Source organism: Salmo salar, chromosome ssa04 (assembly GCF_905237065.1).
Source record: "Salmo salar chromosome ssa04, Ssal_v3.1, whole genome shotgun sequence".
Classification (NCBI taxonomy): Eukaryota; Metazoa; Chordata; class Actinopteri; order Salmoniformes; family Salmonidae; genus Salmo; species Salmo salar.
The window spans coordinates 55,082,280-55,105,170 of NC_059445.1; the positions used below are offsets into that span (position 1 = coordinate 55,082,280).

Genomic DNA, 22,891 nt, shown 5'->3' on the forward strand with positions numbered 1-22,891 from the left:
GAGCCTGCTGCTGCCTACCACCGCTCAGTCAGACTGCTCTATCAAATCATAGACTTAATTATAATATAATAAACACACAGAAATACGAGCCTTAGGTCATTAATATGGTCGAATCCGGAAACTATCATCTCGAAAACAAACGTTTTTTTTCTTTCAGTGACATATGGAACCGTTCTGTATTTTATCTAACGGATGGCTAAGTCAACATTTTCCTGTTAGGCATTGATGTTTATGGTTAGGTACATTGGTGCAACGACAGTACTTTTTTCGCAAATGCGCTTGTTAAATCAACACCTGTTTGTCGAAGTAGGCTGTGATTCAATGAAAATTAACAGGCACCGCATCGATTATATGCAACGCAGGACACATTAGATAAACTAGTAATATCATCAACCATGTGTAGTTAACTAGTGATTATGTTAAGATTGATAGTTTTTTATAAGTCTAATGCTAGCTAGCAACTTACCTTTGCTTCTTGCTGCCCTCGCGTAACAGGTAGTCAGCCTGTTAATCCTTGTGGAGTGCAATGTAAGGCAGGTGGTTAGAGCGTTGGACTGGTAACCGAAGGTTGCAAAAACAAATCCCCCCTGAACAAGGCAGTTAACCCCCGTTTCTAGGCCGTCATTGTAAATAAGAATGTGTTCTTAATCTGACTTGCCTAGTTAAATAAAGGTGAAAAAAAATAAAAAAAATTGGTGACCAAAAATACCGATTACCGATTTGTTATGAAAACTTGAAATCGGCCCTAATTAATCGGCCACTCCGATTAATCGGTCGACCTCTACTCTATACTGACGTTTAGCTTTGTTACTTCGCGTTGCGGAGTGAATAAACTACACTGTTTATATTCTGCCATATTACCAGTTGCCTTGCCATGGTTAAATGCAGTGGTTTGCGCTTTCAGTTTTGCGCGAATGCTACCATCTATCCACGGTTTCTGGTTAGGGTAGGTTTTAATAGTCAGAGGGTACTACATCTCCTATACACTTCCTTATAAACTCAGTCACCGTATCCATGTTTGCGTCAAGATTATTTTCGCAAGCTACCTAGAACATATCGCAGTCCACGTGATCAAAACAATCCTGAAGCGTGGATTCTGATTGGTTAGACCAGCATTGAATAGTACACAGCACGGGCACTTCCTGCTTGAGTTTCTGCCTATAGGACGGGAGGAGCAAGATGGAGTTGTGGTCAGATTTGCCGAAAGGAGGGCGGGGGAGGGCCTTGTAAGCAGTCTGGAAGTTTGAATAGCAATGGTCAGGAGTCTTAGTAACACGAGTAGGACAGTCGATATGTTGATAGAACTTCGGCAGCCTAGTCCTCAGATTTGCTTTGTTAAAATCCCCAGCTACAATAAATGCAGCCTCAGGATATGTGGTTACTGGTTTGCATAAAGTCCAGTGAAGTTTTTTGAGGACCGTCAAGGTTTTGGCTTGAGGTGAGACGTAAACGTCCCCGGCGATGACGGAGAATTCTCTTGGGAGATAATATGGTCGGCATTTAATTGTGAGGTATTCTAGGTCGGGTGAACAAAAGAACTTGAGTTCCTGTATATTCCTAGAATTACACCATGAGTCGTTAATCATGAAACACCCCCCTCCGCCCTTCTGCTTCCCGGAGAGATATTTTTTCCTGTCTGCGCGATGTACTGAGAATCCTGCTAGCTTTACCGACTCCGACAGAGTATCCCGAGAGAGCCATGTTTCCGAGTATCAAAGCCAATGCCGAATTTTCAAAACACCACTTTACCCGTGTGTGTTCTGGCTCTGGCCCAACCCATCGGTATCTAGTCTCAATCAGAACCATTAGAATGTGTTTGCGTTCTAGAAATTGTCGGGGAGGTAATCAGATCCAGACTCATTGCGGAGAACAAACGAACATCCGTGGGTGTGGCGTATTGTTTGGCCGAAGCAAGGAGTCTGGGTAGCCAGGCAAGTGTATGGCTGTTCCTGTGTCAACTTTACTCTGAAACTCCCCCAGTCACTCAACCATTCAGCATATTTACATACTGTATGAAAAGTGGTGTGGGCTGACTGATGTGGTCAAACAATATAGGAACTATTACTGAGGCCCTGCACACTTTATCGTAAACACGGCCAGTGCCTGGATAAAGTATGATTAGGACTCTTGTTTTCCTGGTTAACAACATCTCTCTTTTGAGAAATTGGTGTTGTGACACAATTCGTTGGTGTTATATTTAACTGCCTTAACCAGGAAGTTGTGTCCAAAACAAACTGGTTTCTAGTCATTCATTTATACCAGTAAGCCTGGCTTGAATCTGCTCTCTCAGGTCTACAGGGAGGAAGATAAATTGATTCAGTAATGTCCAATGATTACCTGAGCCAGCCGAGGAGAGATGGGCTTGAGCTGACTAGAGCAAATACAATGCAGAGGCATTTCTCCTGAGTTGGCCACAGAGCTGGTGATGTAGTGTCTGTCGATACTTGCTTAGTGCTGCTGCCCGGTAGTGGGTCTGACAGGCCTAAAGCCATTGACCTCTGGGGCAGAGCTGTTCCATTTCTCAAGGGGAGCAGTGTGACAAGGAGACATGAAGACCTCTTGCCTGCTCCCCAGTATATCTTCAGGTCGCTCTTTTTTTATTAACAATAATAAATCAATACAAAGTTAAATTGGAAACATAAGTATTCATAAAGACTATACAAAGGACTTTTAGGCTAGGGTATACAATAACACATTACACAAGGACCTTAACATGCTGACCACACTGCTCGACCGTGTCAACAAGAGTCTGCGTAGCCAGGCGCTAAAATATAACTTGGTTCGATTTGTGACGCTTGATGCGCTGCAAGTCTCGCCTCACCTCATTGGTTTTTAGGAGCATATATCCACGTGGGTGATTGAAAGATGAACTGAGGTTCCCACTCCAGTCTAGTTGGTGGTGGTAATGCACCTTGAAGTTAGTTGCCAACCGCCATGTAAAGTCCGAAGTAGAAGAAGCCTGAACGAGGAGAGATTACTGGAAACAAACTATGTTTACCCTTTTATCTTTAGATGAATTGTCGGAGTAGAGGACCTTGTGCATTTAAGGTAAAATAACAACTTAACGTTTATCCCAGGACAAAGTAGCTAGCAACAGCAAGCTAGCTAGCTAAATTGCCATAAATGTTTAATTCTTTTCGACTTGTCCCCAAATTAATATAGTTGGTTCAGAGTTTGTTTTGATATTTCAACCTGCGTGTCCTGATCGCGTCTGGTGTGGATGGACAAAATCAACATGCTCGCGATGGCGGACGCACACACACCAGCGGTCTGGTCAACATGCAAGGGATATACACACATTTGATAATTTTTTGTTGGTAGAGTTTTTATAAATATACATTTGTGAATATGAATTTTGTCCAAAAGAATAATACAATGAATTCCCATCAGGTCACAATGTAAATGCTCCGGAGAACATTGGCAGACATGGTCACTCAGACATGGCACACAGTCACACACTCTCAGATGTACACCGTTTTACTCTGCGCGCGCGCACGCACACACACACACACACACACACACACACACTAGTGCTAAGCGATTATTACTTTTTGAGGACGGTTTGATTTCGGTTCAATTATAAAAACATTATGGTTTTGATACATTTTTTTACATTAAATGGACTATGCATTATGTGGGTTGAATTCTGTAACACTGAATAAAACAATCAAAGTCCCATGATGGTAGTGACTGTCCATTACTGCTCATCACTTATTAACCATCATTTATTCACATTACTTTAATCAAATCTTTCATTTGTTTTATGACTTTTATAATTCCAAGTCTTCATCTCATCTATATTTAGCTGCTGCCTATGCGGTCTGACAAAATCACTATTTTAGTAGTTCTTTGAAGTAAATAAGACACACTTTTATAAATACCAACTATCAATCACTTAGGTCATGTATTTTCAGGTAGAGCTACCTCACACGTTCTTCTCTCATTTCTCTGTGTCTGCCCCACACCGACCAGACAAATAGGCGCGCAATGGATTATGGCCATTGTAGTTAATTACCGCGTTTTCTGTGCTAAACTATGTTGAATATTGTCCTGTTAGAAACTACAACCCTCTACAACATCGCACTGTTTGGGCTGGATCTGATGTGTCTCTAGAGAAACTGTGCATTGAGCTCACAGAAGAAGAAAAAAACGAACTAAATGGAATTAAAATAATTGAACCAACCGTCAGTCCATTAGTTGTTTAAAAACACACACACAGAGGCATCTTCCCTGAGTGCAGGTAACGTTGTGAGCTGTGTGTTGTCTCCGCTAGTTTAAAGATGGACAGTGACGTTAACAGGAGGAGAGGGCACCTGCAGTCAGTACAGCACACCGGACAGGCACATCGGCAACCCTCACAACCATTCACCATCTCTGCCTAGACTTCACATCAACCTTCAACAGCCATTCACTTTTACTCTGTCACCTTGGCCTCAGTCCCAACCAACGTCTACCCATAGGTCACTACATTCTTTAACAGCCAATCACTTTCTCTCAAGTTCCCTGATCTGAATCCCAAACAACCAATCAGCACTGCCTAGACCTCACTACAGCCAATCTTTCTCAGTCTCCCTGGCCTCTCCAAACTAATCCCTCATGGTCTTTATAGCCACGTCTCTGTGGTCTACCGCAATGTATCACGCTCACTTTCTCCATATATACTCTACTGTACCCTGTCTGTACCTCAATGTAGTCCTGTACAGCAATACATCACCTTATCTTTAGCCCTTCATATTACACCACATCCATATAGTCCACCACAACCAATCACTGTCTCCCTCTAGTCTCTACAGTATCTCTCTAAAGACCATTCTTTCTTCTTCCTTTGACCTCATCTCTCACATAGAAATCTGCTCTGATGAAGCTTCTACCCATTTCCAATAGGAACATCTACATGTGGAGCTATATGTAGCCCTTGATATGTCAAGCTGACTTTGAGCTTTTAATGTGAATTCAAAATATCATTGCTGTATTACATTGTAAGACACACACACAGTGCATGTGGACAGCCGACCGCCAAGTCAGGAGAGCGAGCCGTCTTGGCCCCTGTCATCCCTCCAACCGTCCATCAGAACTCGTTTCATTTCTCTCTGTTCTCTCATTCCTCCCCTCCCTCGTTCTGTCCGTCCTGACCCCTGCCTATTAGATTAGATGGTCTGGGCGCTGCACTATGTGCTGTAGTGTCCCACAGGGCTGTCTGGTGTTAATCCACATGATTCTGTCCTCCCCTCTCGCTGGGCTTTGTTGTTACAGCGCCCATTACCAAACCATGTCAGTGCTCCAGCACAACGCTCAGACACACAAAGAGAGAGAAAGAGAGACACTCACACAGTCGCACATACACACATGACTACACACACAGCGCCAATCAGGCTTCCTAAATGCCCCTCCACCTCCCATCCCTAGCATAGTACCCCCTACCTCACCCCACCGCTCCAGCAGACAGACAGTTGGTCTGTTCATATTTGCCTTGCACTGGATCTGGCCTGCTTTCAATTTGGAGCTTTGTTTGCTTTTGGATTCTCGTCTCCTGTCAACAGACTGAAACTATGCCTGGCTTCCACAGATGCCCTACCCCCACCATTTGTGTGTGTGTCACGCTCTGATCGTAATTATCTTGAGTGACAGCACCTGTAATGACAGCAGCTGTATCACTGACCCTGATTACTGCTCTCATTACGCTGATGACTGCTGCTATGAGACACACACACACAAAGCGTGGCAACCTGCCCAGAGGGGTGTGCAATAGAAAATTAGGAAGGGTTTGTGTAGCTTCAAGCTAATTTCTCTTTTCCGCCATGTCTGCCATCTCTAATAGCTTATTCTCCCCCTCTCTCCTGGTAGTGAGGCCGTCCAAGCCCAGATGCTCTGCCGACGGCCCCACCCTGGAGGGTACGGATGTGGTTCTGAGGTGTACGTCCAGTGAGGGGACCAAACCCCTGCAGTACACCTGGGAGAAGACCAGCGACAACAAACTGCTGCCTGCCTCCGCCGTGCTCGGTAAGACACATAATATTTATGGAAGCTAGGTTTCACCATCCCCAGATGGAGCAGATGCTTTCATACAGAATGGTTATTCACTGCCAAATGGACAGAAGGGTCTCTGAAAAGTTTTGGCTTCATGAACGTGCTGCTGTCAACCCCTCCCCCTCTGTCTGTAGACCCTGTGGGAGGCACCATGAATGTAAGGAACGCGTCCACCAGCTCCTCAGGAACCTACCGCTGCACAGCTAAGAACCACGTGGGCATGGAGGAGTGTATTCTACAGCTTGGCATCACTCCTCGTGAGTCCCTCAACGCCCCCTGATTCACCTTTATGTGGTCTTAATTGAAGATTAGAATGATTTGATTATTTTAATCAGGTGGGCATTTGTGCTGAGACCTGTATGGCTGTATAGAGTCAAAATGGTGGGATTGTGAAGGATGAGTGTTTTTAATGATTTTCTCTGTCTGGTCTAGCACCCAACACTGCTGGTATCATAGCTGGAGCCATCATCGCTGTTCTGCTGGCCCTCATCATCATCGCCATCATCCTCTTCTGCTGCTGCCGCGCCCGGAACAGGAAGAAGTACGAGAAAGAGATCTCCTACGAGATCAGGTATGGGCAACGCATTATAACACCATCAATGCTGTGTAGGATCCCCCAAATACACTTTCATTGTACAGACACTGGTACATACTGCATCAAACTGATATAGCAGTGTAGTATGTATTATCTAACTATCTGTATGTGGGTTATTTGGCTGCTACAGCCTGAGATAAAGCAACGAAAAATGTGCCAGTAGGTATGTGTCATTGTGAACGTCCGACGTTCTCTGGCCCCAGCTCCTCCCTGCCCAGTCTCTGTCTCTCCCTCCCTCTCTCTCCCTCCCTCTCTCTCTCTCTCTCTCTCTCTCTCTCTCTCTCTCTCTCTCTCTCTCTCTCTCTCTCTCTCTTTCTCTCTCTCTCTTTCTTTCACACACACGGAAAAAAGGTTGTCGCCCCATCAGCGTTCTCTTTTTTTCCCCTTCCTAAAATAAACGGCTTTGGTAATCAGTTTGGGAGTTTTGTTTGTTCTGTGGATCCTGTCTGTCCTGCCCAGCCCCCCTGGACACAGTATTCCATCCAGAAAGCACAGGGTCTCCCTCCCTCTTTCTCTGTCTCTGGGTCTGCTAGCTTCAGCCTGGACACTGTCTGGCTATCTGCCTGGCAACTCAGTGGAGCACAAAAAAGATTAGCCCTATGAGCACTGTGTCTGGGTACCCAGCCCTGACACACACACACACACACGCACACGGAGGCACGCATACAGACAGGAATGCACACTTGCACACACAAACACTTGTGCGCCTACACATACCATGCATGCACAAACACACACACACACACACATATTTACTAACATATTCAAAGCCAAGTGCCCCTCAGGCTCAGTTTGATTGAGCTCTTTAATGGATTATTGCCGGTTATTCGTTTTTAATTGTGTTGCTCTGGGAGCTGAAGGGGGTTGGTCAGAATGAAGGTTACTCTGTTACCACTGCTGAGAAACCTCATTCTTACTGTAGCTGACCAGAGCTGGCACAGCCCGAACTACATTCCATCCCCACTAGCTATCATTGCTGTCTCTTTCTCTCCCTTCATCCTCTTTTTCTGTCTGTCCCCTCTGTCTGTCTGTCTTATTCACCCTCTATCTTTCTGTCTGTCCCACACTCTCTCTGTGTTTCTGTCTTATCCACCCTCTCTGTCTCTGTCCCACACTCTCTGTGTTTCTGTCTTATTCACCCTCTGTCTCTGTCCCACACTCTCTGTGTTTCTGTCTTATTCACCCTCTCTGTCTCTGTCCCACACTCTCTCTGTGTTTCTGTCTTATCCACCCTCTCTGTCTCTGTCCCACACTCTCTGTGTTTCTGCCTTATTCACACTCTCTCTGTGTTTCTGTCTTATTCACCCTCTCTGTCTCTGTCCCACACTCTCTCTGTGTTTCTGCCTTATTCACCCTCTCTGTCTGTCCCACACTCTCTGTGTTTGTCTTATTTACCCTCTCTGTCTCTGTCCCACACTCTCTGTGTTTCTGTCTTATTCACCCTCTCTGTGTCTGTCCCACACTCTCTCTGTGTTTCTGCCTTATTCACCCTCTCTGTCTGTCTGTCCCACACTCTCTGTGTTTCTGTCTTATCCACCCTCTCTGTCTCTGTCCCACACGCTCTCTGTGTTTCTGCCTTATTCACCCTCTCTGTCTGTCCCACACTCTCTGTGTTTGTCTTATTTACCCTCTCTGTCTCTGTCCCACACTCTCTCTGTGTTTCTGTCTTATCCACCCTCTCTGTCTCTGTCCCACACTCTCTCTGTGTTTCTGCCTTATTCACCCTCTCTGTCTGTCCCACACTCTGTGTTTCTGTCTTATTTACCCTCTCTGTCTCTGTCCCACACGCTCTCTGTGTTTCTGCCTTATTCACCCTCTCTGTCTGTCCCACACTCTCTGTGTTTGTCTTATTCACCCTCTCTGTCTCTGTCCCACACTCTCTCTGTGTTTCTGTCTTATTCACCCTCTCTGTCTGTCCCACACGCTCTCTGTGTTTCTGTCTTATTCACCCTCTCTGTCTGTCCCATACTCTCTGTGTTTGTCTTATTCACCCTCTCTGTCTCTGTCCCACACGCTCTCTGTGTTTCTGTGTCTCTCCATTATCTTTATTGTTTCTCTTTCACTTTCTTTCTGTCTGGACCCCTGGGGGAAAATCCAAACCCAAGTGAATGTGAAAGGGAGTGAAAAAGCTTGTGTTTTTTTACATAACCATCTCACCCCCCTTCTCTCCTTCAGAGAGGACGTCCCCCCTCCGAAGAGCCGCGTGTCGACGGCCCGCTCCTTCACCAGCGTGGGCAGCCAGCGCTCCTCCCTGGGCTCCATGTCCCCCTCCAACCTGCACGAGTATGCCCTCAAGCCCCAGTACGACAAAATCCCCTCTGTGGAGGAGTATGAGAGGCCCCCCAGCCACGCACCCCTGCCCCCACCCGTCGCCAGCAAGATGGCCGGCCCCAACCTCAGCCGCATGGGCGCCATCGCCGTCATGATCCCCGCCCAGAACAGGGACGGCTCCATTGTGTAGTGGAAAGAAACAGAAAGACCGGGGGACACTAGCCAGAGAGGTGGGGTGGCTGGGCTGCCAGATTCTACCCTCTACCACTCACCACCAACTGGGACCCCCACTCTGCTCTGCTTTATGGAGGTCTGGGTGTGGTGTTGTACTGAGGAGAAAAGAGAAGCAGTATTGTACCATGTCATATCAGACCCACTATGAACTATTTACTGAAGACAAAAAACAGATGCTTTTATGAATTTGACTTCCTGAACTTTCTCACACATGACAAATATGAATTCTAGGCTGGGTACATTTTAATGGTCAATTCACACAGGTTGCTTTGTACATAGTTGAATGCATGATGTTTTTTTTATCTAGCCCGGCCCTGTCCATAGAGAGTTGTGTTCAGAGCAGACCAAGGTCTCTGATTGGCCTGTGTTGTGTGTGTGTGTACCATGTAGAGTATTACAGCTTTACGTGTATGTTTCTGGGGGTGGGAAATGTACAGTTCTACTCTACTTTCTTTGGATGAAATACTCACGGAATGATCAGACATGTTTGATCAATTCACTTCTGTAACACACAGCTTATCTCAAAAATAGGGGTTGCCAAAGGGATTTTAGAGTTCTGCTTTTCAAAATAATTATTTGTCAAATAGTTACCTTTTTAAAGATATTCATTCCACTGGTTGAACTGTGGCTGATGTAATGGCCATGTTTGCCAGCCCTAAGATAAATTAGGTCAGCTGGTTGTTATTTGGACAGTTGACTGTTTTGAAATGTCCAGCTGGGCTGGAGGGGACGGATGGACAGGGTTGGCTAATGACACGGAAGGGGGAGTTCAAACCACCACATCTTGTGATTGGTGGATTGTTTCTTTACTGGGTTTACAGCCCACCCCTCAAGTTCCTACAACAGGCAGTGTTTTGGAGAATAGTGAGGTTCACTGAACAATCATATTTGATTGTGTTTGACTGCCACCAGCCCAGGCCCCCAAACCCTCTGACCCCGCCAGTACGCCCCTTCCCTATCCCCTACACTGTATGTTATTATTAACCATCTCTGGTGTTTAACCATCAAACCCCTGAAAAAAATGGTATATTTGTAACTGCACACTCAGGATTCAATATCTTGATGAAACAACTTTCTCAATGGTCATTATGAAGTCAAAAATGTTTAGTGGTTCCTTCATGCACCTCTATTCATGAAGGATAAATGAAGGATGAAGTATGTACAGTATAGTAATTTACATGATATATGGAAGGAAGTGAGTGTGGAGGAGAAGAAGAAAATATTAGAATACTGAGTCATGGGTGTTATGTTTAGGCTGCACCAACAGCACAGTAACTCTGTTTTCCAGGGTGTCTATAATGCACCCATGCTCTCTCACTCTCTCTCACACTCACAGCCCCCCAGTCAGTGCTTCTGCTCAGCCCAGATGGAGTGTTTCTGTGATTCACATCAGTGTTCTTGTGCCTTGTCTCTACTGACTTGTATCACATACATACTGTTACAGCCACAGGCCCCTAGGTAGGTGTGTGTGTGTGTGTGTGTGTGTGTGTGTGTGTGTGTGTGTGTGTGTGTGTGTGTGTGTGTGTGTGTGTGTGTGTGTGTGTGTGTGTGTGTGTGTGTGTGTGTGTACGTACCCAGGCTGTGTTCTAATATTCTACCGTTGATATGCGCCATTCATGTATGTTTTGTTGCCAGCTGTCATTGTATGATACATGACACAATAGTTTGCTACAGAACATGTAGTACTAGACCCACATCGGGCATGACAACTAGTCCACTTTTCATGGTTCTGGATCCTGTGTAAATCCACATCAACTGAGTGGAGGTTGGTTGCTTTACTCCCCCATCCGAAATAGATTATTTTCAATTACATTAGCTCTATATTTAAACATTAACAATGTAAAAAAAAACAGTTGACTCAGTTGTTACTTCTTTCTTAGTTTTAAATGCATTATTTGAGGATTATTTTTATTTTTATTATGAAGGCTTTGGTTGTATGTGTAAATATACTGTTAAAGTTACACTATCTCTAGAACTAATCCCACCACACTTATTCTAATGCTCTGTATGTATGATGATGCTCAGGCAATGCTTTGCTTGGTTAGTGTGTATCTAAATCATGATCGATGGGTCTTATAAATAACAGTGGAGGGTGAAAGCCCACTAATGTTAATTCAGGTGGGCACCACTGGCATTCTACTGCAGCTATGTTTCAATATCCACATTAGCTTATTAATTATGATGAAGCAATAGCATGCATTGTAAATAGTATACTAGTATGGTTAATGAAACACACAGACTCTGTGTGTATGAAATAGAAAGTAATAGATTTGAGGTGGATGAAGTGGAGGTGACCGGTGAAGACCTCTCGGAGTTGTGGCCTTACGCCTCTCCTTGTTGTGGCAGGTGTAACCTCACACATGGGGACAGCAGCCACATCCGAGACAGGACGTGAAGTGAAACCCACCCCGTACATTACCCCAAAGTGGAAAACCTGTCAGCTCTCTCCAAGCCCAGGGAACTGTGTGTTAGTGTGTATGTCTTTACTGTCTGGATGCGTCCCCAATATAGTATTTTAGTAGACCCCCAACTGCTGCCAAACTAGAGAGCCATTAGGGAGTTAGTCATGTTGTACAGTCCCTCTCAACTCAGAAAAGGAATAAGTACTACTAACATGGTATTAACTGTAGCTTTTAAAACTAGTGTACTAATATTGTATGAAGATTTTTATTTGGTGGTTTGTTTGCACATTGTGTGATCATACCTGTTTTTATTTTTGTGCGTGTATTTTTAAATAATAAAGGACACAAAATGAAAGAAATAATAACATTATTTTGCCTTTCTTTCCCATAGCAGCAGCTGTTGACTTTGTCTTAAATCAAAGTGTTTTTCTCTCTGCAAGTATCAGCAGCAGCAGCCAGTCTATCCTCTGTGGCCCGGCTGGCCCTCCTCCAGGCTTCCACTGTGATTCATTTGAATCAGGCAGTGATTTTCACCATTAATGCCAGGTGAGGTTACTTTCTAACCACTTAATGATTATAATTAATCAATGAAGCACAAAGGCACGATGATCAGAACCCGCCCAGTGAAAATCCACAGCCCTGTTGAAACAGGCAGCACTAGAACATTACATATACTAGCATGATTCACACTATAGGGCCGAGCTTTACTGGGCTGGCCTGATTTACACATCCACCAGAGTTGCTGGAAAGGACAATGTGAAAAGAAAATAACTGAGCCAGCACAGTATGGTTGGGGTCAGCCCTGTAGTGTGAATCAGAACTACTCCAGGCCCCTGCCCTGGTTTGACTTGAGGGAACAGGGGAGTAATGTCTTAACTCTGTGTTTCACCCACTGATACTTGTCCTTTATCCCTACTGAGTCATTATCCTCGTGCTGCAGTGTAGCACTTCTCTCACAACATGTCATCACTGCCTCTGTAATGACTGAGGGAGAACTAAAGTCAGCGTGTACCTAGGGCTCGAATCAATATGTATCGCTGAAGTTCAGTGCTATAGCGCGCTTGAAATGTAGAGGTAATTTTCGATTGAGCCAACATATGCAGCGTTTACCCTTGGCTGGTTTCAATTGTAGACAATTTCCTGCCTTAGCTAATGTTGTTGCTAATGTTGTTGCTAATTAACTGCATGACGAGTCCCAGCTAATTAGCTGTGTGGTACAAATTAGCTCCTATAGCAGCTCAACTGAGCTGGATACATTGGAGTAACTAAGGTTAATGCTTATTGGATAGATCAGCCATGTTAGGGATTGTAACAAATGTTTAACCTCGATGTCTTTAGGCCAGCTAAGAAGAAAAATGTCTACACTTTTTGTTTTTTAATCCCCTAGAGTCAATGTCCGTGCCCCCGCAGAAATCTAATTAGCATAATTTGTAAAAAGCTGTCAATTTAAGCTAGAGAGAAGTTGTTTTTGCATTGGATGCGTCTCAATCCACCGCATCCGCCAATGCCGCATCTGCGGTGAAAGGTGACAGCTAGAACGTTGTTTGTCAGACCATGAGACAACACAAAAATCGGTCTTCTCACAAAATTGCCTTTAGCGTCCGAACGGTTTTGCTCTATGACTCCCACAAGCATCTTGGGACTCATCTGAATTAGGTAGAGCTGATCTGCCAACTACTGTCTGTCCGAACAGTTTGGACCCCTCTGTGGAAAGGTGAGATTCTCACTGACACGTGTCAGTTGTTTTGCTCTAGGATGCCTACAGGCCTCACGACTCGTCTGAAGGTCCCCGGTACCAGTTGAAAAAATTTATGGAAGTATACATGGAGTCTGTTTAGTGCCAAAAATAAGGGTTTAAATATAAAGAATGTGTCCTGATCTTTCTTATCTCTCAGATATAGCTTCCTTTAGATTTTTTAAAAATCTGTTGTTCCATGTAGTAAATCTGTTGTTCAATGCATTTGTATGGGCTAATAGCATTAAGGCCAAATAAAATGTTTCAGCAAATATTTTTTGTACATATTTTTTTAGATCAATCAATCAATCAAATAATTTATAAAGCCCTTCTTACATCAGCTGATATAGATTAGCCAAAGGTTTATTCTATTCAAATTTAAATCAGACATTTGGGTCAACTTGTGGTTGAAATGACTTGAGGGGCTTTAAGGGTTCATTAAGTAGTGATTTAATGAGTCGTTATACTGCGAGCTATTGATAGTACTCTGAGCACTGTCTGCTCTTAATAGACTCACACTATAAGCTCACACTCTCTACAAAACTGTACATGAATGACTTTTTGCCGATATAACCAAAAAAGACATTGGCGTTCAACATCAGGTACATTGACATATGTGTTTTCATCCGGTGGGTCAACAGGGTGGGTCAACAGGGTGTGACAGGCACAGGTAGTTTGATAGTGGGTGAGTGCTCCCTGGCACCGTAGTGATGAGGGTACCTACTGTCATGTTTAGTTTATCACTCATACCATGGGCATCTGCAGATCAAATCAAATGTATTTATATAGCCCTTCTTACATCAGCTGATATCTCAAAGTGCTGTACAGAAACCCAGTCTAAAACCCCAAACAGCAAGCAATGCAGGTGTAGAAGCACAGTGGCTAGGAAAAACTCTGTAGAAAGGCCAGAACTTAGGAAGAAACCCAGAGAGGAACCAGGCTATGAGGGGTGACCAGCCCTCTTCTGACTGTGCCAGGTGGAGATTATAACAGAACATGGCCAAGATGTTCAAATGTTTATAGATGACGAGCAGGGTCAGATAATAATAATAATAATCACAGTTGTTGTAGAGGGTGCAACAGGTTAACACCTCAGGAGTAGATGTCAGTTGGCTTTTCATAGCCAATCATTCAGAGTATTTCTACCGCACCTGCTGTCTCTAGAGAGTTTAAAACAGCAGGTCTGGAACAAGGTAGCTCGTCCGGTGAACAGGTCAGGGTTCCATAGCCGCAGGCAGAACAGTTGAAACTGGAGCAGCAGCATGGCCAGGTGGACTGGGGACAGCAAGGAGTCATCAGGCCAGGTAGTCCTGAGGCATGGTCCTAGGGCTCAGGTCCTCAGAGGGAAAGAGAGAGAAAAAGAGAGAGCGAGAATTAGAGGGAGCATACTTAAATTCACACAGGACACCGGGTAAGATGGGAGAAATACTCGAGATATAACAGACTGACCATAGCCCCCCCGACACAAACTATTGCAGCATAAATACTGGAGGCTGAGACAACAGGGGTCGGGAGACACTGTGGCCCCGTCCGACGATACCCCCGGACAGGGCCAAACAGGCAGCATATAACCCCACCCACTTTGCCAAAGCACAGGCCCCACACCACTAGAGGGATATCTTCAACCACACCAACTTACTATCCTGAGACAAGGTCGAGTATAGCCCACGAAGATCTCCCCCATGGCACGAACCCGAGGGGGGACGCCAACACGGACAGTAAAATGCCTCCTAGGGACGGCATGGAAGAGGACCAGTAAGCCAGTGACACAGCCCCCGTAATAGGGTTTGAGGCAGAGAATCCCAGTGGAGAGAGGGGATCCGGCCAGGCAGAGACAGCAAGGACGGTTCGTTGCTCCAGTGCCTTTCCGTTCACCTCACACTCCTGGGCCAGACTACACTCAATCATAGGACCTACTGAAGAGATGAGTCGTCAATAAAGACTTAAAGGTCGAGACCGAGTCTGCGTCTCTCACATAGATAGGCAGACTATTCCATCAAAATTGAGCTCTATAGGAGAAAGCAGTTCCTCCAGCTGTTTGCTTAGAAATTCTATGGACAGTAAGGAGGCCTGCGTGACCGTAGCGTACGTGTAGGTATGTACAGCAGGACCAAATCGGAAAGATGGGTAGGAGCAAGCCCATGTAATGCTTTGTAGGTTAGCAGTAAAACCTTGAAATCGGCCCTAGCCTTAACAGGAAGCCAATGTAGAGGCTAGCACTGGAGTAATATGATCACATTTTGGGGTTCTTGTCAGGATTCTAGCAGCCGTGTTTAGCACTAACTGAAGTTTATTTAGTGCTTTATCCGAGTAGCCGGAAAGTAGCACATTGCAGTAGTCTAATCTAGAAGTGACAAAAGCATGGATACATTTTTCTGCATAATTTTTGGACAGAAAGTTTCTGATTTTTGCAATGTTACATAGGTGGGGAAAAACTGTCCTTGAAACAGTCTTGATATGTTCATCAAAAAAAGAGATCAGGGTCTAGAGTAACGCCGAGGTCCTTCAGTTTCATTTGAGACCACTGTACAACCATCAATATTTATTGTCAGATTCAACAGAAGATCTCTTTGTTTCTTGGGACCTAGAACTAGCATCTCTGTTTTGTCCGAGTTTAAAAGTAGAACATTTGCCGCCATCCACTTCCTTATGTCTGAAACACAGGCTTCCAGGGAGGGCAATTTTGGGGCTTCACCATGTTCCATTGAAATATACTTCTGTGTGTTGTCCACATAGCAGTGAAAATTAACATGTTTCCGAATGACATTACTAAGAGGTAAAAACAAGTGGTCCTAAAACGGAGCCTTAAGGAACACCGAAATGTACAGTTGATTTGTCAGAGGACAAACCATCTACAGAGACAAACTGACATCTTTCCGACAGATAAGATCTAAACCAGGCCAGAACTTGTCCATGTAGACCAATTTGGGTTTCCAATCTCTCCAAAAGAATGTGGTGATCGATGGTATCAAAAGCAGCACTAAGGTCTAGGAGAACGAGGACAGATGCAGAGCCTCGGTCTGACGCCATTAAAAGGTAATTTACCACCTTCACAAGTGCAGTCTCAGTGCTATGATGGGGTCTAAAACCAGACTGAAGCGTTTTGGGTAGGCAGCCGTTTACTCTGTTCAGCATAGGAGGGCCAAGCTACAGGAACCAGCTCTTTCAGTAGTTTAGTTGGAATAGGGTCCAGTATGCAGCTTGACGGTTTAGAGGCCATTACTATTTTCATCAATGTGTCAAGAGATATAGTATTAAAAAACTTGAGTGTCTCCCTTGATCCTAGATCCTGGCAGAGTTGTGCAGACTCAGGACAACTGAGCTTTGGAGAAATACGCAGATTTAAAGAGGGAGCCCATAATTTGCTTTCTAATAATCATGATCTTTTCGTCAAAGAAGTTGATGAATTTATCACTGCTGCTTTTTAGTTAGCTTTGCGACAGTATCAAAAATACATTTTGGATTGTTCTTATTTTCCTCAATTAAGTTGGAAAATAGGATGATCGAGCAGCAGTGTGGGCTCTTCGATACTGCACGGTACCGTCTTTCCAAGCTAGTCGGAAGACTTCCACTTTGGTGTAGTGACATTTCCGTTCCAATTTTCTGGAAGTTTGCTTCAGTGCTCTAGTATTTTCTGTATACCAGGGAGCTAGTTTCTTATGACAAATGTTTTTCGTTTTTAGGGCTGCGACTGCATCTAGGGTATTACGCAAGGTTAAGTTGAGTTCCTCAGTTAGGTGGTTAAGTGATTTTTGTACTCTGACGTCCTTGGGTAGGTGGAGGGAGTCTGGAAGGGCTACTAGGAATCTTTGGGTTGTCCGAGAATTTATAGCACGGCTTTTGATGGTCCTTGGTTGGGGTCTGAGCAGATTATTTGTTGCGATTGCACACGTAATAAAACGGTGGTCCGATAGTCCAGGATTATTTGGAAAAACATTAAGATCCACAACATTTATTCCACGGGACAAAACTAGGTCCAGAGTATGACTGTAGTAGGTGCAGAGCGATGTTGAACAAAACCCAGTGAGTCGATGATGGCTCCGAAAGCCTTTTGGAATGGGTCTGTGGACTTTTCCATGTGAATATTAAAGTCACCAACAATTTGAAAATTATCTGCAATGACTACAAGGTTTGATAGGAATTCAGGGAACTCAGTGAGGAACGCTCTATATGGCCCAGGAGACCTGTAAACAGTAGCTATAAAAAGTGATTGAGTGGGCTGCATAGATTTCATGACTAGAAGCTCAAAAGACAAAAATGCAGTCTTTTTTTTTTTTTTTTTTTTTTTTTTGCTATCGTAAATGTTAGCAACACCCCCACCTTTGCGGGATGCGCAGGGGATATGGTCACTAGTGTAACCAGGAGGAGAGGCCTCATTTAACACAGTAAATTCATCAGGCTTAAGCCATGTTTCAGTCCGGCCAATCACATCAAGATTATGATCAGTGATTAGTTCATTGACTATAACTGCCTTGCAAGTGAGGGATCTAACATTAAGTTGCCCTTTTTTGAGATGTGAGATATCACAATCTCTTTCAATAATGACAGGAATGGAGGAGGTCTTTATTCCAGTGAGATTGCTAAGGCGAACACCGCCATGTTTAGTTTTTCCCAACCTAGATCGAGGCACAGACACGGTCTCAATGGGGATAGCTGAGCTGACTACACTGACTGTGCTAGTGGCATACTCCACTAAGCTGGCAGGCTGGTTTACACCATCTGAAAGATAAGACTCTCGTTAATCTAACCACATTGTCCGATTTCAAAAAGGCTTTACAGCGACAGCAAAACATTAGATTATGTTAGGAGAGTACATAGACACAAATAACCACACAGCCATTTTTCAAGCAAGCATATATGTCACAAAAACCCAAAACACAGCTAAATGCAGCACTAACCTTTGATGATCTTCATCAGATGACACTCCTAGGACATTATGTTATACAATACATGCATGTTTTGTTCAATCAAGTTCATATTTATATCAAAAAACAGCTTTTTACATTAGCATGTGATGTTCAGAACTAGCATTCCCACCCAAAACTTCCGGGTAATTTACTAAATTACCCATGATAAACATTGACAAAATACATCATTATTTTAAGAATTATAGATACAGAACTCCTTTATGCAATCGCTATGTCAGATTTTAAAATAGCTTTTCGGCGAAAACACATTTTGCAATATTCTGAGTACATAGCTCAGCCATCACGGCTAGCTAATTTGACACCCGCCAACTTTGGGGAAACCTAAACTCAGAATTACTATTAGAAAAATTGGATTACCTTTGCTGTTCTTTGTCAGAATGCACTCCCAGGACTGCTACTTCCACAACAAATGTTGTTTTTGTTCCAAATAATCCATAGTTATGTGCAAATATCCCCGTTTTGTTTGTGCGTTCAGGTCACTATCCAAAGGGTAATGCGCGAATGCATTTCGAGACAAAAAAATTCCAAATGTTCCATTACCGTACTTAGAAGCATGTCAAACGCTGTTTAAAATCAATTTTTATGGTGTTTTTCTCGTAAAATAGCGCTAATATTCCAACCGGACAATGCTGTATTCATTCAAAAAGGAAAATAAAAAATGGCGAGGTCTCGTGAACTCGCATTTCCATTCCCTTTGTCCTCAGGCAGACCACTGACAAACTGAGTTACTATACTTTGCCCAGAGACAGGAGACGCCCCAATCCGCTTTCTGGCGGCTTTAGAGAGCCAATGGAAGCCTTAGAACGTGCAACATAACCCCACGGATACTGTAGTTTCGATAGACAAGCAAAGGGAGAACTACAAAATCGCAGACAGGCCACTTCCTACTTGGAATCTTCTCAGGTTTTTGCCTGCCATATGAGTTCTGTTATACTCACAGACACCATTCAAACAGTTTCAGAAACTTTAGAGTGTTTTCTATCCAGATCTACTAATAATATGCATATTCTCGTTTCTGGGCAAGAGTAGTAACCAGTTTAAATCGGGTACGTTTTTTATCCGGCCATGAAAATACTGCCCCCTAGACCAGACAGGTTAAATGTGCAACCGGAGGGAAAAAAATTCTAGATCACCTGTACTCCACACACAGAGACACATACAAAGCTCTCCCTCGCCCTACATTTGGTAAATCCGACCACAACTCTATCCTCCTGATTCCTGCTTACAAGCAAAAATTAAAGCACGAAGCACCAGTGACTCGGTCTATAAAAAAAGTGGTCAGATGAAGAAGATGCCAAACTGCAGGACTGTTTTGCTATCACAGACTGGAACATGTTCCGGCATTCTTCCGATGGCATTGAGGAGTACACCACATCAGTCACTGGCTTTATCAATAAGTGCATCAGTGACTGTACGTACATACCCCAACCAGAAGCCATGGATTACAGGCAACATTCGCACTGAGCTAAAGGGTAGAGCTGCCGCTTTCAAGGTGCGGGACTCTAACCCGGAAGCTTACAAGAAATCCTGCTATGCCCTGCGACGAACCATCAAACAGGCAAAGCGTCTATACAGGGCTAAGATTGAATCATACTACACCGGCTCCGACGCTCGTCTTATGTGGCAGGGCTTGCAAACTATTACAGACTACAAAGGAAAGCACAGCCGCGAGCTGCCCAGTGACACGAGCCAACCAGATGAGCTAAACCACTTCTATGCTCGCTTCGAGGCAGGCAACACTGAGGCATGCATGAGAGCATCGGCTGTTCCCGGACGACTGTGTGATCACGCTCTCCGTAGCCGAGGCCAGGCTGCGGGGCCAGACGGATTACCAGGACATGTGCTCCGGGCATGTGCTGACCAACTGGCAGGTGTCTTCACTGACATTTTCAACATGTCCCTGATTGAGTCTGTAATAATATAATGTCACAAAAACCCAGAAGACAGCTAAATGCAGCACTAACCTTTGATGATCTTCATCAGATGACAACCCTAGGACATTATGTTATACAATACATGCATGTTTTGTTCAATCAAGTTCATATTTATATCAAAAACCAGCTTTTTACATTAGCATGTGACGTTCAGAACTAGCATACCCCCCGCAAACTTCCGGTGAATTTACTAAAAATGTACTTAATGACTCACGATAAACGTTCACAAAAAGCATAACAATTATTTTAAGAATTATAGATACAGAACTCCTCTATGCACTCGATATGTCCGATTTTAAAATAGCTTTTCGGTGAAAGCACATTTTGCAATATTCTAAGTAGATAGCCCGGCATCACAGGGCTAGCTATTTAGACACCCAGCAAGTTTAGCACTCACCAAAGTCAGATTTACTATAAGAAAAATGTTATTACCTTTGGTGTTCTTCGTCAGAATGCACTCCCAGGACTTCTACTTCAATAACAAATGTTGGTTTGGTCCCAAATAATCCATTGTTATATCCAAACAGCGGCGTTTTGTTCGTGCGTCCAAGACACTATCCGAAAGGGTAAAGAAGGGTGATGAGCAAGGCGCATTTCGTGACAAAAAAATTCTAAATATTCCATTACCGTACGTCGAAGCATGTCAACCGCTGTTTAAAATCAATTTTTATGCAATTTTTCTCGTAAAAAAGCGATAATATTCCGACCAGGAATCTGCGTTTAGGTAAAAAGACGAAAGAAAATAAAGCACGGGGTCGACTCGTGCACGCGCCTAAGCCCATTGTCCTCTGATCGGCCACTTGCCAAAAGCGATAATGTGTTTCAGCCTGGGGCTGCCTCGATATCATTCAGCTTTTTCCCGAGCTCTGAGAGCCTATGGGAGCCATGGGAAGTGTCACATTACAGCAAAGATCCTCAGTCTTCAATAAACAGAGACAAGAAGAACAAGATCTTGTCAGAGAGTGCACTTCCTGTAAGGAACCTTCTCAGGTTTTTGCCTGCCATATGAGTTCTGTTATACTCACAGACACCATTAAAACAGTTTTAGAAACGTTAGGGTGTTTTCTATCCAAAGCCAATAATTATATGCATATTCTAGTTACTGGGCAGGAGTAGTAACCAGATTAAATCGGGTACGTTGTTTATCCGGCCGTGTCAATACTGCCCCCTACCCCCAACAGGTTAATGAAATGGCATTGCACATCTCACTAATGTTATCCTCACTATGATGACGTTTGGATATAAGGTCCCTCTTTTCCTGAAGTATCTACAAAATGACTGGGGGGGAGGGGGTTTATGCGTTTGGTCCCATTTTTAAGTCTTAGGTATGTTTCGGCCAGGGATCGAACTACGAACCTTCCAATATCAGGGCTTACACTAACCTCAAGGCCACTGAGTTGGTATGTACAGACTTTTTTTTTGCCCTCTTGCTCATGATCTATGGATGACTGGATCAATAGCTGATGATTTGCTAATAGCTCTGAGTGTCTGTTGTCTGTCTGGGCAGGCAGGCAGTGTGTTTGACTGGTGGCCAATAAACCAACTACAGTAGAGCACTTAGCTGTGAAGCAGGATGTCCATAGCTGTAATTGGGTGTCTGATAATGGATAGGACCCCAGAGCTTTGATCTGGGGTCAGTGTTGAAATCAATCATGGACCCTAATAACTGGCTTGCTAATCACCAGCAGCATACCACCCAGCATCCCACTGCTGGCTTGCTTCTGAAGCTAAGCAGGGTTGTCCTGGTTGGTCGCTGGATGGGAGACCAGATGCTGCTGGAAGTGGTGTTGGAGGTTCAGTAGGAGGCAACCTTTCCTCTGATCAAAAATATCCCTATGCACCAGGGCAATGATTGGAGACATTGCCCTGTATAAGTTGCCATCTTTCGCATGGGAAGTTAAACGGGTGTCCTGGCTCTCTGTGGTCACTAAAGATCCCATGGCACTTATCGTAAGAGTAGAGGTGTTAACCCCAGTGTCCTGGCTAAATTCCCAATCTGGCCCTCATACAGTACAATCACGGTCACTTAATCATCCCCAGCTTACATTTGGCACATTCATCGCCTCTCCTCTCCCCTGTAACTATTCCCCAGGTCGTTGCTGTAAATGAGAATGTGTTCTCAGTCAACTTACCTGGTAAAATAAGTGTTAAATAAAATCAAACAATCACAGCCATGGATGCACACACACAATTGGGCTATGCACTGGGTTTGTTAGCTGCCCTTCAATTATCACAGTCATCATCATCATAATAGTCCCTATGGATGTGTCTACTGGCATGATAATGACACTTTTGACAGCTGTAAAAATACATTCTCCTATATTGCATATGGATTGGACTTATTGGGTTATGTAGCTTGTGCCATTCTATTCTCATTGAATTAATGTACAATTAATAATACATTCCCTCGTCCCATTCTGTCTTTAATATATTTTATTGAAATGTATTTTCTGGTTCCATTCTCAGTATGTGACCAATTCTACCTCACACAGAGGGAAAAGACGGGCATTTGTTAAGCACCTGGGGATTTGTGCAGCCTACCTCTCCAGCTCCCTTCCATTTGCCTGCTCAAGTTATTCATTGTTTGCACAGATTGGGGGTGGGCTGAGGGGGGTAAGAGAGGGAGAGTGCTTATTGGTTTTTCAAGAGGGTTTCCATGGCAACGTTATCTGGTTGTACACAGACTAAGCCGGCTGCGTAGCTGGATGATTTATCTTGTAAGCGTAATATGTTCCCTTCTAACAAAAGGACCGTCTAAAAGCATT

At 44.1% G+C, this 22,891-nt stretch overlaps 1 protein-coding gene across 1 annotated transcript in view; it reads left to right on the forward strand.

The window, feature by feature from the left end:
- Positions 1-11,891, forward strand: part of LOC106603525 (coxsackievirus and adenovirus receptor homolog) — a 108,630-nt gene extending 96,739 nt beyond the window's left edge. Inside the window, exons 4-7 of the mRNA XM_014197343.2 lie at positions 5,845-6,000; positions 6,162-6,284; positions 6,460-6,598; positions 8,798-11,891. Coding sequence (XP_014052818.1) covers positions 5,845-6,000; positions 6,162-6,284; positions 6,460-6,598; positions 8,798-9,083 — 704 coding nt within the window. The 3' untranslated portion in view covers positions 9,084-11,891. The remainder of the gene's footprint in view (positions 1-5,844; positions 6,001-6,161; positions 6,285-6,459; positions 6,599-8,797) is intronic.
- Positions 11,892-22,891: the final 11,000 nt, after the last annotated feature.